The sequence below is a fragment of the Callospermophilus lateralis genome, unplaced genomic scaffold, assembly GCF_048772815.1.
Source record: "Callospermophilus lateralis isolate mCalLat2 unplaced genomic scaffold, mCalLat2.hap1 Scaffold_45, whole genome shotgun sequence".
NCBI classification, from domain to species: Eukaryota; Metazoa; Chordata; class Mammalia; order Rodentia; family Sciuridae; genus Callospermophilus; species Callospermophilus lateralis.
This window is the reverse complement of record NW_027514398.1, coordinates 3,509,637-3,525,464: the sequence shown is the minus strand read 5'-3', so window position 1 is coordinate 3,525,464 and position 15,828 is coordinate 3,509,637. Positions and strand designations below refer to the sequence as shown.

Here is a 15,828-nt window from a genome sequence, read left to right as displayed (position 1 = left end):
TGTTGGACCAAACATTGGGATACCATAGCCTAGCCAAGGTGACACATCAAATTAACCTTCAAAACAGCTAATGGGTGTGTACTAACAGTTGTCATTTATGAAATACTTAAATGAGCCTAGGCTATGTTAAGTATGTATATTGTTGTTGTCTCCATTTTACAGAAGAGAACACTGTTCACAAAGAAAACTGAGCACCTTGTCTGAATTCTTATAACTCACGAATATGGTCTCAGGATGAAACCAGTTCCCTGGGCCCTCGTGGGTAGTTCTTAACCAGCTCAGAAAGTTCATTCCTATATTTATTCATCAGACATATGCTGGGCACTCCCTCTGTGCAGGCAGGATACAAGGAATATCAAAGAGAGATCCTAAAGCCATTCACCACTTCAAGGGGAGATCAGTTATTACACAATGTGACAACTTTTAATGAGAGTTTGGGGAAATTCTGAAACTTGTTTATTCATTTACTCATTGTTGTGAGGCTGTCTTAGAGCACAGGAACCTGGTGACCACCTGCAGAGGTCCTCCCTGAGCCTTAAGGACAGCCCTTGGTTATCATCTCACCCACTATTGTTTCATCTACCAGCCGAGCCCCATCAAAAAAGAGCGCTCGCCCAGACCTCAGAGCTTCTGCCACTCCTCCAGCATCTCCCCACAGGACAAGCTGTCACTGCCAGGTTTCAGCACCCCGTGGGACAAGCATCGGCTCTCCTACGGGGCCTTCACCAACCAGATTTTTGCCTCCACGAGCACAGACTCACCCACGTCACCAACTACAGAAGCTCCACCTCTGCCTCCTAGGAATGCTGGAAAAGGTACGGCTTGAGAGGGCTTTGTGGCTCCATCCTCAGAGCTGGTAGTCTGCCCCACTTTGGTAAGAATTCAAGGTACATGTAAGGGGCCAAGGATGAATGTATTGTGAAAGACAGCTTGAAGTACGCACCTTGCCATCTGCCCAACGCCGTCAGCAGGACAGGCAGAGTGGTGGGACTGTACACACATTGTCTGAGGTTAGCCTCACAAGAGTCCTGTGAAGTATGTGCTTTTGTGCCTCTTTTACAGAAGAGGGAAATATAGCTCAAAGAGCTAGAGTGACTGAGTCTTAGGGTTAGGGTGACACAGCCAGTTAAGTGGTAAGATTGAGACTCAGTCTGAGATCTGCATGTCCTCAAAACCTGGGCTGTTTGTAACATGATATGAAATTTTGGTTTGCTTGATACTTCTCTCTACACTGAGCTTGTTCTGTGTGGAAGATGCTACTCTAATGTAGTAGTAATAGTGCTGGTTAACAGGATGCACTTTTCTTTGAAAAGCTCTCAGCCACACGTGCCTTGTCCCATGGTCTCAAGATAGGCACTGTAGACACTGACATTGTGCAGACAAGGGTGCTGAGGTTCAGAAATGCTGAGCAACTGTTCTGAGGTTCTCAGCTACTTGGATTCTAACCCAGGTTCTGTGTGACCAAAACCTATATTCCTGTACACTCTGAAGAGGATGTTTTCCCCCGGGGTGCTACCTGGAAAGGAATCTTCCCTGGAACAGTGTTTTTATACTCCTTATCAAGTACTCACAGGACTGGCATCTTGGGCTAATGGTCCAGTGTCCTACTCTGTAACAACGGAGTTCTCATCCTGTATTATCTGACCATGGAGTGTTCCCTGTTCAGAAAGTCAATGTGCCCACCTGCATAGGGACAAGTTGAAGCACAGAAATGCCAACAAAGAGTCACCTGAGCCAAGGGAATTGTTGAGAGGTACCCAGAGCTGCAATTCCCAGTTTGACCTCTGCCAAAACCACCAAATGCAGGATTTTCCCTGCACTCAGCCTGTGCTAGCACAGGTTTTGAGGGCTCTCGGTACACAATGCCCTGCCTATTTGAATCACACAGAGGCTGTTTTCTGGGAAATGTGAGCTTTATTCAAAACTGTTTTTCAGAGCTTATTCTTCATTGAAAGAGTATTATAAATGAGAGCTGTGTTCCTAGGGAGACCCCAAATGGCCTCATAGATCAGAAAATAATGGAGAAAAGTTAAAATAAGGCTTTGGAATGAATACTTCTCATCAAAGAGGACCAGTAGCCATAGCAGTAGTAGCACATGTAAGCCAAAGACGCAGGGGACAGAGTTCCCCGCAATGTGTACACTGTGCTGGAACACAGCCTTACACCCCCGCATCCAGCTGCAGGTGTGTAGGGCGAGTGCCCTGCCACTGCCTCCCTTGGGTAATGATGTGCCCCATCAGGGTACCATCTGACCATAGCAGAGACTCCCTCTCTGCAACCCAGAGGACACTGTGAAAACCTCCAAACCAAATAAAATGATGGGGGAAGTGAGTCTGACACAGTTCACGTCCCCTAGTTGTGGCTGCTGATGGCATGATGGCCTATCTGGACAGGTGGGACCTGTACCTACTCACACAGCATCTAGGTCACTGAGAATCTGGAATCTGGGCTACAGAACAAACTGACACCAGAGTCTTGGGGGCCCATAGACTCCCCCACCTTCTCCCACTCCCTTCTGTAATTTTGTCTCAAGGGCACAGAGAAATCCATAAAATACACTCTCTGGATTAGTGCCAAGCATCTCTTGCCTGCCTTGAATAAATTCTAACAAGCCCTCTACCAGCAACCCAGAAGACAAAGACTAAATTTATTTAGTGATTCAACTGCTGAAACAAGAGCTTAGAGACTTGGCCATAGCAACCGTGGTCAGCTAAGGACAGACTGCTCATCCCTCCCCCTCCAAAAAAGGCCCACAACTGAATGTGGAACCCCTTCCTGCTGTTCGGAGCACGTTCCTCTTGGCTGTGGGTAGCAGGACATGAGGTTTGGGCTGTCTGCTGGTAATTCGTGAGGAGTGCAGCTTTCTCATGTCTTCTATGAGGACCTGCAGCATGGCTCTCCTGTGGCTAGGAAACTGGTCGTGTCTAGAGTGGAGTTCCTAGGAGACGTGGGTAAAGACCAGATGGTGCTCTGTGTGCACATGGTTCTGTTTTGCGGCCCCGATGTGTCCTTCGCCTCGTCCTGCTCACTGATGGAAGCACTGACGAGGCTGTCTTGGACTGTTGTTCAGGCTGCTCACTCTCCATGGCAAGGAAGCTGTGGTCCTCTGCAGCACAGGTCACCTCCCTGTGAACTTAGGGATCGGAGGGGTAACAGCTTCCAGTGAAACAGAAACAGACACTGGTGACAAAGTCCCCACAAATGAGGGAAGTACATAGGGGAGCAGTAGAAAGAATTCTCCTGAACCCAGGTCAGGAATATTTTCAAGAAATTCCAGCTGCCTCAAAATTCAGAGAAGTTTGACCTAAACTACCACCAGGCAAAGGTCCCTTGTGCTTGAGCATGCTCCCATAAGTCTCAGAAGAACTCAGCCATTCAGAACCCCAAAATCACCTTCCTTAAGCCACCTGCAGCAGAGTTTTGCTACCTAACCCCTTTCACAGGTGAGGTCCAGAGAGAGTAGAGGAAAACTACAGAATGGTATGCACAGGTGTCTCCCGCTCCTGGTGAGCAGCTCTCTCCTGCCCCATGCCTTATGTTTAAAAACAATCCTTAAATTAAAATTATGTGTGGAATTTAGATTTTTTTTTTAGAGCTACAAGAATGCCTAAAGATTTACACAGTCGGCATCCTATTAGATAAGGAAACTGAGCCCTGGAATGGTTAAGGAATTCACCTCAGGTCACATGGAGGCTGGATAGGATAGAAAATTTAACTGGATCTGTCAGACCAGATCTTGCAGTTTCTCCTTTCCTGTATTGAGGAACATGGTCCATCTTTGTCTTACCTGCTTCACAGGGTTGTCATCAGACTCCAATTAGACAGGGCTGGAGTCGTAGCTCAGTGGTAGAGCACTGGTCTAGCACATGTCAGGCACTGGGTTCAATCCTCAGCAGCATATAAAAATAAATAAAATAAAGGTATTGTGTCCATCTATAACTGAAAAAAAATTTAAATCCCAAGGGCCTGGGGATACAGCTCAGTAGATAGAGTGCTTGCTTCACATGCACAAGGCCCTGGGGTTCAATCCCAAGCACGCACACACAAAAAAGCATAACCCTGCACTGCTCTGGGAAAACTTATATTCGGATTGTTGGGCTGTGGCAGTAGAGGTACCTGGTGTGGAAGGACGTCGGGGACAGCACAGTGCCACAGGACCCATCTGCACACCAGGGACTTGGAGATACATATTGCCTGCATATGTTTCGTTGATTTGTTGGTTGGGTTTAACTGTTTTTAATAACATGAAGCTTTAGAACTGTGGCTTTCTACGGTGGTTCAAGTTGGTGCCTTTTGTGTAGCACACGGAACCCCCCGCCCCACTCTAGATCCAGTGGAGATCAGACGAGACGTGTATGAAACATGTAGCTCAGTGCATGGCACCTGGGCTCCGAGAGGGGTTCCACTGCTGGCACTGGTACCTCTGCAACGCCACAGCTATTAGCAGGAAATCCTCACAGGTGCTCCAAGTAGTGAGACCCACACTGTGTAGGCACTTCCCCTCCAAGAAAGGATTTGTTAAGAAAATGAAAAAATCTGATCCCAAGAAACATAACATACTTTAAAGGATTAACCTTTCAAGCTGTGGAGAGGGGAACAATTGATGTGCGAATTACAGTTCCCGCCTGTCGGCTGACAACCACTCCTGGAGTCAGGCTCTGTGTTGCCTCTGGTGTGGCCTGTCAGTCAGCCCTGACAGCCAGCCCTGAATTGCTCACATGTTTTCTGCCTCAAGCAGGCTCTAGCCTCGGTCTGAAAAGCCAGCAGACCATCTGGCATGGTGCCCGGCATCATAGTAAAAGAATCGAGAGATAAACAAACCTCTGAGGCATCTCAGTCCATGTCAAGCCGGACACACTGCCTGGGCAGCTGTGAACGTGTGAGAAGCCTTCAGACTTCATCTTCTCTTCTTCCAAAAAGCTGCCTGTCCCTTGCCCCACAAAAAAAAAAAAAAAGACTGATCCTTGTCCACCAGGGCAGTCCTGCCTCTGTGTGTCTCATCTAGCCTGAGAGATCCTGCTGAGTGTCAGTGTTCATCTGAAAAATAAGGATTGGGTGTCCAGCCTGCAGGGCCACTGCAGAGAGCACATTGAGCACTCAATAAATGGGATTTTTATCTTTCTCGCCTCAATTGTTCATTCCAGGGGCCAGAACATTAGAGGAGTGCAGAAGCTGGCACTCCAGGGGAGAGAAACCCATGGAATATGCCATCGGGCCAGTAGGGGGTGCTGCTTGCAGTTCTGAAGAGGGGCAAGGAAGTCTTCATGCACTGTCCAGGTGAGGAGACATAGCTCCTCAATGACAGGCCACAGGATGCTGCCTTCACATGCAGAATACACAGCAGTTACCATTCATGTCCATGTTTAAAGCATGAATAACGAAGAATCAGTGAAGGCACGTCCCAAAAGTAGGTGGCCAGAGCAAGGAGAAGCTAAGCTTTCTGTCCCAGAGAGTCACCTTGCTGAAAGCCTGGGTGTGAAATGGCTGCAGCAGCTGTGCCCAGCAGCTGGGCTGGGATTCCCACAGTGCTTCTCCCACTTTTCTCAGAGTTTATAGCAGCAGTTTCAGAGGTCAGGGCCAGTGGAGCAGGCACACACCTCAGCTCCCTGCAGGGGCCCGCCATGAGGAGTGTACAGCCCTGGGAGCGCAGAGGCATTTGGGAAGTGTCCATCAGGAGCGTCAGTCCCGTGGTGGTGACTCCACAGTTTCCTGGGAATTTTAATCTCCTTACTGCTGCCCATGGGCCGTCGACTTGGATTCATATTGGATTTGTGTTTGGGGTTGTTTTGCTTTTGTCTTGGCCCTTGTCAGTTACCCCATCCTTTCTAAACTATTGCACACTAGTGACCTTGCCCCGGCTGAGAACATTGTGACTTTTGCCCTCAGCAGTGGCCACTGACTCAGGCCTTCTGAGTCTCCTGACCACCAGGGTATGTAGGGGATGCAGAGGAAATCCTGTTGTGCTTGCCTTTAGGAATGTGTGAGCAGTTGTTAAAAGAACCCACCCAAGGCCCCTCGAATCTGAGACTTTCTCTTATCACTGGAGTCAGGCATTGTGTTGCCTCTTGGTGGCCTGTCGGTCAGCTCCGGTTGTCAGTCCATCATAGACGGAGACTGAAAAACAAATGAGTACTGGTGCTGTTTTCTGTGTAGAGATGGGCCAGCAGTGGTGTGCTCTCAGGCACAGGCATCCCTCTGCCATGCTGGAACTGGCTGGCCCTGTCACTGACTTACTGACATGTCCCAGCACTCACCTTGCCGTGCCCACTTCCCCATCTGAACATGAACATGATAACCACATGTTCTACATAGTCCTTCTCTCCACAAATGCACAGTACTGTGTCTTTATCTACTTTATAAAGTATTGAACATAAATTTTAAGCTCTTTTAAACTCCATACTATGAAAGCCTTTATAGTTGGAGGAATAAGTTCAACAGATCTGTCGTACAGTGTGATTAACAATAACATTGCATTCTTTTTTATTTATTTTTTTAGTTGTAGTTGTACACAATACCTGTATTTTATTTATTCATTTTTATGTGGTGCTGAGGATCGAACCCAGGGCCTTGCACGTGGTAGGTGAGCTCTCTATCACTGAGCCACAACCCCAGCCCACGTATTGCATTCTTGAGAATTGCTGGGAGAGTTGGTTCTCACCACAAAGAAATGATGAGCATGTGAGGTCACACATGTAAATTAGTTCAATTTAGCCATTCCACAGTGTACACATATTTCCCACCAGTTTATTGTACACAAAAAAAAATATAATATTTATTTGTCAGTTAAAATAAAACCATTAGAAAAGATGATAAAATTTTTATTCACGTTACCCTGAGTTGTATAGATGTAACTTCTATCATCACCCCTCTTTGTGTGGCATGCTAAAATATGTAAATCATACTTCTACAGACAAGTTTTTGAAGAACTGTCAAGATGATTTTTCAAGCTGTCTTCTAGTGTTGACTTTTCTCTTAGAAATTTTAAAGACACACTTTATTTGGCCTCCCGGTGTGGAAGGCCTCAGGGTTCTCTGCCTTACTGAGAACTGGACGCACAAGATGTTGGAATAGCATCCTGCTCACTTGCACTTGAATATTTCCAGAGATGTGAGTTGTGCCCAGCGTGTGACAGGTACAATCACTGGGAGATGGGGAGACAGACAGAAGGGAAATGATCTCCAGTGTTAGGCAGAGAAAATCTAGTGTCTTTAAGGCTTGTGGAAGTTCAGAGATAGAAGTGCTCTAGGGGTTGGGTGGGTTAAAGAAAGACCCTAGATAGGGTCACATCTGAGCTGACCATTAAAAGATGAGGATAAGCAGTGAAGAGAGAGTGTAGTTATGTCTGAGTGTTCTAGCCAGAGAGGGCGTGGCGCCATTCAGAGAGGAACTGGCTGGCTGTCCTCAAGGCTGAGCACTCACCTTGAATCCAACAGAGCAGGGTTCTACCTGGAACTTACTGTGTCTGACTAAGTTTCTAGACTCTCTGAGGCTGGGTTCTGCTTGGCTTGTGGCGACTGGACAACTCTGGGGCGTGAATACCTCCTAAAGTCACGTACACAGCTGCATTAGTAATTTGTCTGGCAGTTTTTTCCCAGCCAGGATTTGAAATCTGATGAGTGACTTTTCAGATGCATTGCTTTTCAAAGTCCCTAGGTGGCGCTCAAGTTGAGATTACTCTAGAATCTCACCATTGTCTATTATCTATTATGCATTTTTTCCCAAGAGGAAAGTTACACTTCCTGATACTGAACACTTGTTGTTGTTGTTTTCCTCGTGTGCCAAGTGCAGAAATGCTGTCCTGGCTTTCGGGAACTGACAGCAGGATGGGGTAAGCACCTCACCAGTTCCAGACACCTGTGTTGTCCCAGTTCCAACCCTCATGCCAAGCCCCCATTTTCTTAGCTGCAAAATAGGAACAGTACTGGATCCACTTACCTCACAGGGTTATTATGAAAATTAAAAGGAAAAACAAGCATTTTTAAAACTACAGAGCACAACCTTAGTGACAGTTATTTTAGGGTTGTAAAATTAAAATAACCCGGCTGAGTGTGGTGGTGCACCCCTGTTATCCTGGTAATTCTGCAGACTGAGACAGGAGGATCACAAGTTCAAAGTCAGCTTGGGAAACTTATAGAGAGCCTATATCAAAATAAAAGTGAAAAGAATTGTAGTCATAGCTCAGTGGTAAAGTGCCAAAAAGAAAGTTTCAATCCCCAGTACCAAAAAGAAAGTTTCAATAACTTGATGCCATAGTAGGGCATTGATTTAGGGCAACCATAAGCCTTCCATCTTGTATTAGACCAGTAAGACAGAGAATGAATTACATAGTATGGGTATTTAATCCTAATGCAGATCATCATTTTATTGAGATAGCAGTATTTACTTCTAAGACTAGACTGTCTTCCTGTGAGTCAGTAATTTAGGTCAGTGTTAGTACTGACTAGGAATCAATAATGGGAAATTATCTAAATTTACCCAGGAGGGAGGCCAGAAGTAATTAAGCTTTTTTTTTTTTTTTTTGAATGCACAGAATGTAAAAAGCTCTTTCAGAGCCTTTCTGAATCACCAGGTATCTACTACCCTATGCTAAAGGTTTGATGTGGCAGTGTTCCTAGCTTTTTCTTTTATTCCTTTTCTTTCTTTCTTTCCCTGAATGTTTGCAGAAGCAGTTGTCCATGGACATGGTTAAACCATTCACCTGGTAATATTGTGTAAAAAGAAAAGAGAATTTGTCGAAGTGCCCGGCAGGAAATGCTGACACACAGCAGCCTCTTCAGTGTCACTCTGAACAAACAAAATTCAGGACATATGTACTCCCCCCACAACTACATTTAAAAATGAATCCACTACCTGTTGTTCGGGCTTCCAATATAATAAATGGTTTATGTTTTCTAAAACAATTAAGAATTGCAGCAAAAAATAAAAAGGAGTTTTGGGTTTTCAATCGTTGCCAGGTAACTTTACAACTTTTCATTTAGAAAAGGCCAAGGGTTTAGTTGATCCACTACTCTGCTCTTCCCCTGTTGATTTTGCTGGTAGTGCTGTGTGCCTTCCTCCTACGTAGATTTCGTGATGATTCCAGTGAGTTGTTGGTTTAAAATGTGTGTGTTTTATTTTTCCCCTTGTACCTAAATAATGATCTAAACCCCTTAGCGTCTGTGTTGACTAGCGTTTTGTTCCTTAAAAGCACACTCTCTCCTTTGTTGTAATTTTCTTTTTTTTTAACCAACAATTTCTTTTAAGTCCTGTTTTGAAATTGGATTTAAAGATGTTGGACTGACAAACATGGTCAGATCAGCGTTTTGCTCATCTTTGTGTGTCGCACCACATTTGGATGTGTGGGAATGATTGCATACTGGTGTCCTGTGTCTGTGAGCCTGGGATTAACCTTCCTGCCCCCATTCAATTTCCTTTCTAGGTCCAACTGGCCCACCTTCAACACTCCCTCTAAGCACCCAGACCTCTAGTGGCAGCTCCACCCTTTCCAAGAAGAGGCCTCCTCCCCCACCACCCGGACACAAGAGAACCCTGTCTGACCCTCCCAGCCCACTATCTCACGGGCCCCGAAACAAAGGCGCAGTTCCTTGGGGTAAGTTCTCCTGAAGTTAGGGCCAAAGCCGCCCAGAGCCAGGCAGAGCGTGGGGCTCCCCTGGCAATGGATAGCGCATTTAGAAAGTGGGCCATGTACTGGATGAGGGCTTGGATATGTGGGATTATTCCTGCCTCTAATGGCCGAGAAATACTTTGAAAATGTTTGGGGACCTTAAATACTGCTAATAGCAGTCAGTATAGTTGTTCCTTACTATCACTGGGATTTTGGTTCCTGGACACACCTCCCTCCCCCAGGGATACCAAAATCTGCAGATGCTCATGTTGCTTATATAAAATGGCATAGTATTTGAATATCACCTAAGCGTATATACTTTAAATCACTTCTAGATTACTTATAGTATCTAATACAATGTAATTTTAATTAAAAAAAAAGTCTGGACATGTTCAGAGCACTCAGGTTTTTCCTCGATATTTTTGGTCCACAGTTGTTTGCTTGAATCCAGGGAGCATTACTGCAGATGCAGAGGACCAACCGTGATAGTAATAAAGTGCCAAGCATATCCAAACTATCATTCAGTCATAACAATGACCTTGTGGTGTAGGTGTTATTAATCTCACTTACAGAAGAGGAAGTAAAGGGCCAGAAAAGTAAAGGAGTCCATTGCCTCAAAAGAGCCAGAATGTTTTTTTTTTTATAAAATGTGAATCAGATCATGGTCACTCTTTTCCTTAACACCTGTAAAGATTTCCTATTGAGCTTCTAATAAAGTTGGACTCCTTGCACCAAGGCCTCCAGGGCCCTTCATGCTGGGGCTCTCACCTCTGCTCTGCCACTGGCCTCCCTCCACATCCTGGCTGCACTCTGGTCTTCCCTCCTTAAGGCCCTTCCACTCCCTGGAGCTCTGTTCTGCTCCCTGAAAGCCCAGCTCTTTTCTCCCCGAGTTCTCAGCTTTCATGTTTGTCTCCGTGGTTCTCCTCTCTGAAGGAGCAGATTTCTTCCCAAGCACCTGATCATAGTAGAGAAATACTCTATTCACGTGTCTGTCTCCCCAATAGAATGTGTGCTCCACGGGAGCAGTGACCTTGTCTGTCTTGTTCTCACCTGTGTCTGCATAGCCTGGAATCATGCCTGGTACACAGTGGATAGCCAGCAATCTTTTGAAAATGAATAGCCCTACTCAGAGTCAGCAAGTATAATCAGTTGAGTGACACTGATTGCAAATGTTTCCACAAGAAACATAATTTCAGAGCTGGGAATGTAGCTCAGTGGTGGAGCCCTTGCTAGCATGCACAAGGGCCTGGGTTTGATCTGCAGTATGGGCAAAGAGGGAACAGGAGGAGGAAGCAGCAGGGTAGATTCCATCCTTTCCTGCTAGCCTGCCTGCGTTATAGGGTAGGCCCATCGCCCAGCAGGGTCCTGGCCCACCAGCAGTCAGGTGCTGCTGAATGAACATGCTACTCTACCTTACTTCTTCCTGCCAGTGACTTTCATTGTGGCGCTTTTTTTTTTTTTTTGCATTTTAATTGTTTTGCTAGCTAATAGGGAAGTCCTTTTAATGCTTTTAAAGCCTTTCTTAAAAGCTTACTTCAAGTGTTCTAGGTATTTGAATTTGGAGAAAGTCATACCATCCACTTAAATAGGTTGGCACACCCGACCACCGTCTGGCCCTGATGCCACAGAGAGGGGAGCGTGAGGGTGTGCAGCATGCCTGAATATGTCTGTGTATTATCATAGTAGAGAAATATTTTTGACACAGCGGGGTTATTTAGGACACCTGCTTGGTCTTTCTCAGTCCATACGCTCATGGAGCCCAAGGCCCAGTAAGGGACATCGAGGGGTGAACAGTTCTTGACTGTCAGGTACTCATGTACCAAACACTGTTGAAATGCTGAGAAACAGTGTGTCTGTGTTCTGTGAGGGAAAGCAGAGAAGGCTTCACAGAGGAGGAGACTGATGTTAACAGATCAGCTCCCAGGAGAAACGAGCAAGGCAGGAAGAGTGTGTGCAGGTGTGCAGGCCCCTATGCACGGAAATACTAAAGATGTCCTGGACAGGTTAAAGGTGGCACCCCAAGGCCTTCAGGACCCTCCAATTTGTCAAAGAGAATAACAAGTAACATTCCATCAGAAATCACACGTTTCCTGTGTAGACTTTCATATCACGTGTTGACCTTCTTTCTAAATTCCACCATACTTTATATACCTACATTCACTTTATAGGGACCCATGTGTTCCTCAAGAACATTAACCAGATTTGTTTTCTAGCTTGAAAAGCTGAACTTTGGTTTTTCCAGTGGCTCTTGGGATTGAGCCCAGGGAGACTGTACCCCTGAGCTCGCAGTCCTCCTGCCTCTGCCTCCCAGTCGCTGGGATTGGGAACCACTGCACGCACCACTGCTACCAGCTGGCGGTTCTTTTTTAGGATTCCTCCTCTGCTCTGAGCTCTCAGTGGCAGGACTAGGCACCTGGCCTTTCTTTTTCATCTCCAGCAGAGGTGGAATGGGAGCCTTTTTCACCAAGAAGCAAAGTTGCTGTGGCTGGATGAAAGTTATCAACTGCCTGGTAGTAAGCTGGGAGGTTCAGAGACCTGCAGATGGGCCTCTCTGCCATCCACTGGGAGCCCCTTGCCACCAGCCAGCCCCAGGACAAATCAGAGTCTGTCCTCAGGAAAAGAGATACTTCTCCACACAACACAGCTCTGGTGATGACTTACACTCTCGAATATTCCTTCCAGAATTACCAAGGCTGTTATTTATGCATGGCACATATGCACGTGTGGAAGACTTAGACAGGTGTGCAGTCACAGACCTGTCAGTAGCGGGTGTGTGTGCTCACAGACACAGCTGAACTGCTCGCAGGTTGAACTCGCTCCAGTCCTGGCATTTGTGCCTCATGTCATGTAACTACTGCTTGGTGATCCTAACACCTGTCTCCTGCTGATGCTGTGTTTCAGACGACAAGGGCAGGGTCAGGCTGGGGGACAGTGAGGCATGCAGGGTAGCAGCCTGCTAGGCACCTTCTCTCCCTGGAACCTGCATCGTCTTTCAGTGGGCCCATATTTCCTGGTCTTTTAGTTCCCCTGTGAATCTTTCTCAGCCCATGGAGGTGAGGGCCCTCGGACTGTCTGGGGAAGACATCAGTGGAAGATGTGGTGGAGGAGCGGCCTGTTGCTCTCGCAGCCTTGCACATCCACCCAGAGCAGGCCGTGTCTGCCATTCTGCAGCCGAGCAGGCTCCCAGACTGCATCCTTTCTCTCGGATCTGTGCCCTCAGCCTAGGATCTTCTTACCTCTGCTCCTTTGTGCTTCATCATCCCTTAAGCCCTGCTCTCCTGGGATCTGCTTAACGGGGCCCAGCCCAGCCACCCCACACGTGCCCACTCTTTGTACCTCAGGGACAGCAGCTTCCCATGGTTCTCTGTCTCTCCTCCTTTCCCAGGCATGAATGTCTTGTAAGGGTATGTGCTGCTGTGCTCAGTAGAGCCCCCCATGTGGATGCTAGGGTCATATTACCTACATCTAATGCCATCTCTGCCACCTAGTAACCATGTGGCTTCAGCAGGTGTCTTTGAATTATCCTGTGCCTCAGTTTTTTCATTCATTAACTGGGGCTAGTCATTATACCTATAGTTTACAGAATATTCTCATGAAATTTAAGTGAGAGACATATGAAGTAGAGGATCCAGGACATAGGAAGCTCTCAGTAAATGCTAGCTAATGTTACTCTCAGTAGCAACATTTTGTTACTGAGATGGCTAGTTGGGAGACTGTCACATGTATCAGAAACCTGTATTAACATCCTGAGGCTATTGTAGCACAAGCCACAAACTTGGTGTCTTACAGCACCAGATCTATCAGTTCTGTAGTCTACAAGTCTGAAATTCTGCACAACTGCATTTCCTCCAGAGGGTCTAGAGAAGATCCTCTTCCCTGCCCCTCTCAGCTGCAGGTGCCTCCCAGTGTTCCTGGATTATGACGCACACCGCTCCTCCCTCTGCCTCACATGGGCACCTTGCCCCTGCTCTGCTCTGAAAGCTCCCTTTGCCTGTCTTATAAGGATACCTGATACTGTGTTTAGGGCTTGCCTGAATTCCTGTGGTAGTCGCTTCTTCTCAAGAGCTTTAACTTAATGATTGTGACGTAGATGCTTTTTCCTAGTAGTTCATATCTGCAAGTTCCAAGAGTTAGGAGTTAATATGTTCAGGTGGCCATTTCAACCTACCCTCATTTATTCTTTGGACCCCAAAGATTCACATCCATCCCACGTGCAGATCACATTCCAGTGTGCCCAGAAGTCTCACCACCCTGTCGGCCCTCGTTCTTTTTAGTTCTCAGTGAACATGCCAGCCAGCGTTATGGTCAGCACTGATGCCACCCCTGCCTGCAGCACAGTGGTCTCTTCCCTCGGCCAAGAGCAAGTTTCCACCTGTCAATTTCTGAAGCTTGTACACTTAGTGGGTTCTCCTACCATAGTCCTGTTACAGGACTCAGGCATCTCTGGATTCTGACTCTGTGGAGCCCCTGTAGCTACCAGGCCCTGCCTCTACCGATGTCCTCATGCTTTGCCCAACCCACCATGCTGGACTTTAGACAGGAAGGAGAACAGGCACGGTGGCACACACCTGTAATTCCAGCTACTCAGGAGGTGGGGTAGGAGGATTGCAAGTCCATAGCCAGCCTGGACAACTTAGAGACCCTGTCTCAAAACAAAAAGGTGGGCTGGAACTGTCGCCCAGTAGCAGAGAGCTTGCCTTGCACTGTGAGGCACTGGGTCCAATCCTCAGCATCACATAAAAGTAAATAAAGGCATTCTGTCCATTGAGAACTACCAAAAAAATACACACAAAGGTCTGCTGGGCACCGTGGCACACGCCTATAATCCCAGCAGCTCAGGAGGTAGAGGCAAGAGAATCATGAGTTCAGAGCCAGCCTCAGCAAAAGCGAGGTGCTATACAAAATAGGGCTGGGGATATGGCTCAGTGGTTGAGTGCCCCTGAATTCAATTCCTGGTATCCCACAAAAAAATGGGAGGGGTCTGGGGATGTAGCTCAGTGGTAGAGCAGTTGTATAGCATGTGTAAGGCCCTGGGTTTAATCCCCAGTATTGCAACAAAGGGCTAAGGGCATAATTCAATTGTAGAGCACCCCAGAGTTCCATCCCCAGAACAAAAAAAAAAAAAAATAGAAGAGGAGGTGGTAGAGCTTGAGTTTGTGCTTGCAGGATGAGGGGAGTAGCCTGGAGGAGATAAGCAGGCATTTGATGTTCATATTGCAAGGGTGAGGGCCAAGAGAGTAGCCTTTAATTCATCTACTTCATGAAAGGCCCCTTACAGAGACACTGTCTTTCTACCCCTCAAAACCATTTTCTGCCTTCTTCAATTCTTAATGCAGGTGTATGGTGTCATTACCTAGATAAATAACTGCACATGTGTATTTTTAAAGCTGGCTCTTGCTCGTGGAGTGCCGGGCATTGTTGAGCATCCTGTATGCAGGAGGTTGTGCTGGTACCTGGGCTGTGAGGACAGGAGGCTCCGGAAGGTTACACAGCTTGCCCCAGTTCTCACAGCTGGTGCCTGAGGGCCAGGGGTGGTCTGAGCCTGAGTAGCTGAGAGCCCACATTCCTCACGCTCCCCACTCACTGCCTTCTGCACAGGACACCTCTGGGCTCAAAAAGCAGGTGAGTGAGACTCCTCACTGTCCCCCTTTCAATAGTCATTTCTGTACCTGTGAAGAGAAGGTGCTCCACTTAGCCCAGGAAGTCCAGCAAGCAGTGAGTGCTCTGTGGGCTGAGCCCCACTGTCTATCTGCAACAAGCGCAGCTCCAGCCTGGCCTCGGCAGGAAGGGCCACTCCAGGTGCTCTCTGCCAGACCTGCACCATCCACAGCCCCCAGAACAGTCCAGGCACTGCTTTGCAGAATCCCCACTTCTGTGATAAATGGGGCCATCTGTGTCCAGAGACGTCCAGGGCAGTCTTGATAAGGAAGCAATTAGAACAATGGGCAGTTTGAGTCTTGTGGGGGCTTTAGGATCTTTGAAGTGGCACTTCGTTATACCTCCTCCTGTTTTAAAGAACCTACTTTAAAACAGACCAGCTCATATTTTAACACAATTGAAAAAATAAGAAAATGAGAGGAAAGAGAAGGGAAAAAGATAGCAAAGTAAGATGTAGTACAGGAGGAGTGTGATCTCTAAAATCCCTAACATGAGGTCGCATACCATGGCTGAGAGTGGACCCCAGATTTTACTCTAGGGGTCTCACAGGAATAAACCCAGGAAA

The 15,828-nt window shown here is 46.9% G+C and overlaps 1 protein-coding gene across 1 annotated transcript in view; it reads left to right on the top strand.

Moving 5' to 3' along the window:
- Positions 1-15,828, top strand: part of LOC143388916 (arf-GAP with SH3 domain, ANK repeat and PH domain-containing protein 1-like) — a 145,356-nt gene that overhangs the window by 116,565 nt on the left and 12,963 nt on the right. The window contains 2 exon segments of the mRNA XM_076842341.1: positions 587-815; positions 9,420-9,590. Of these exon segments, the coding sequence (XP_076698456.1) occupies positions 587-815; positions 9,420-9,590 (400 nt within the window).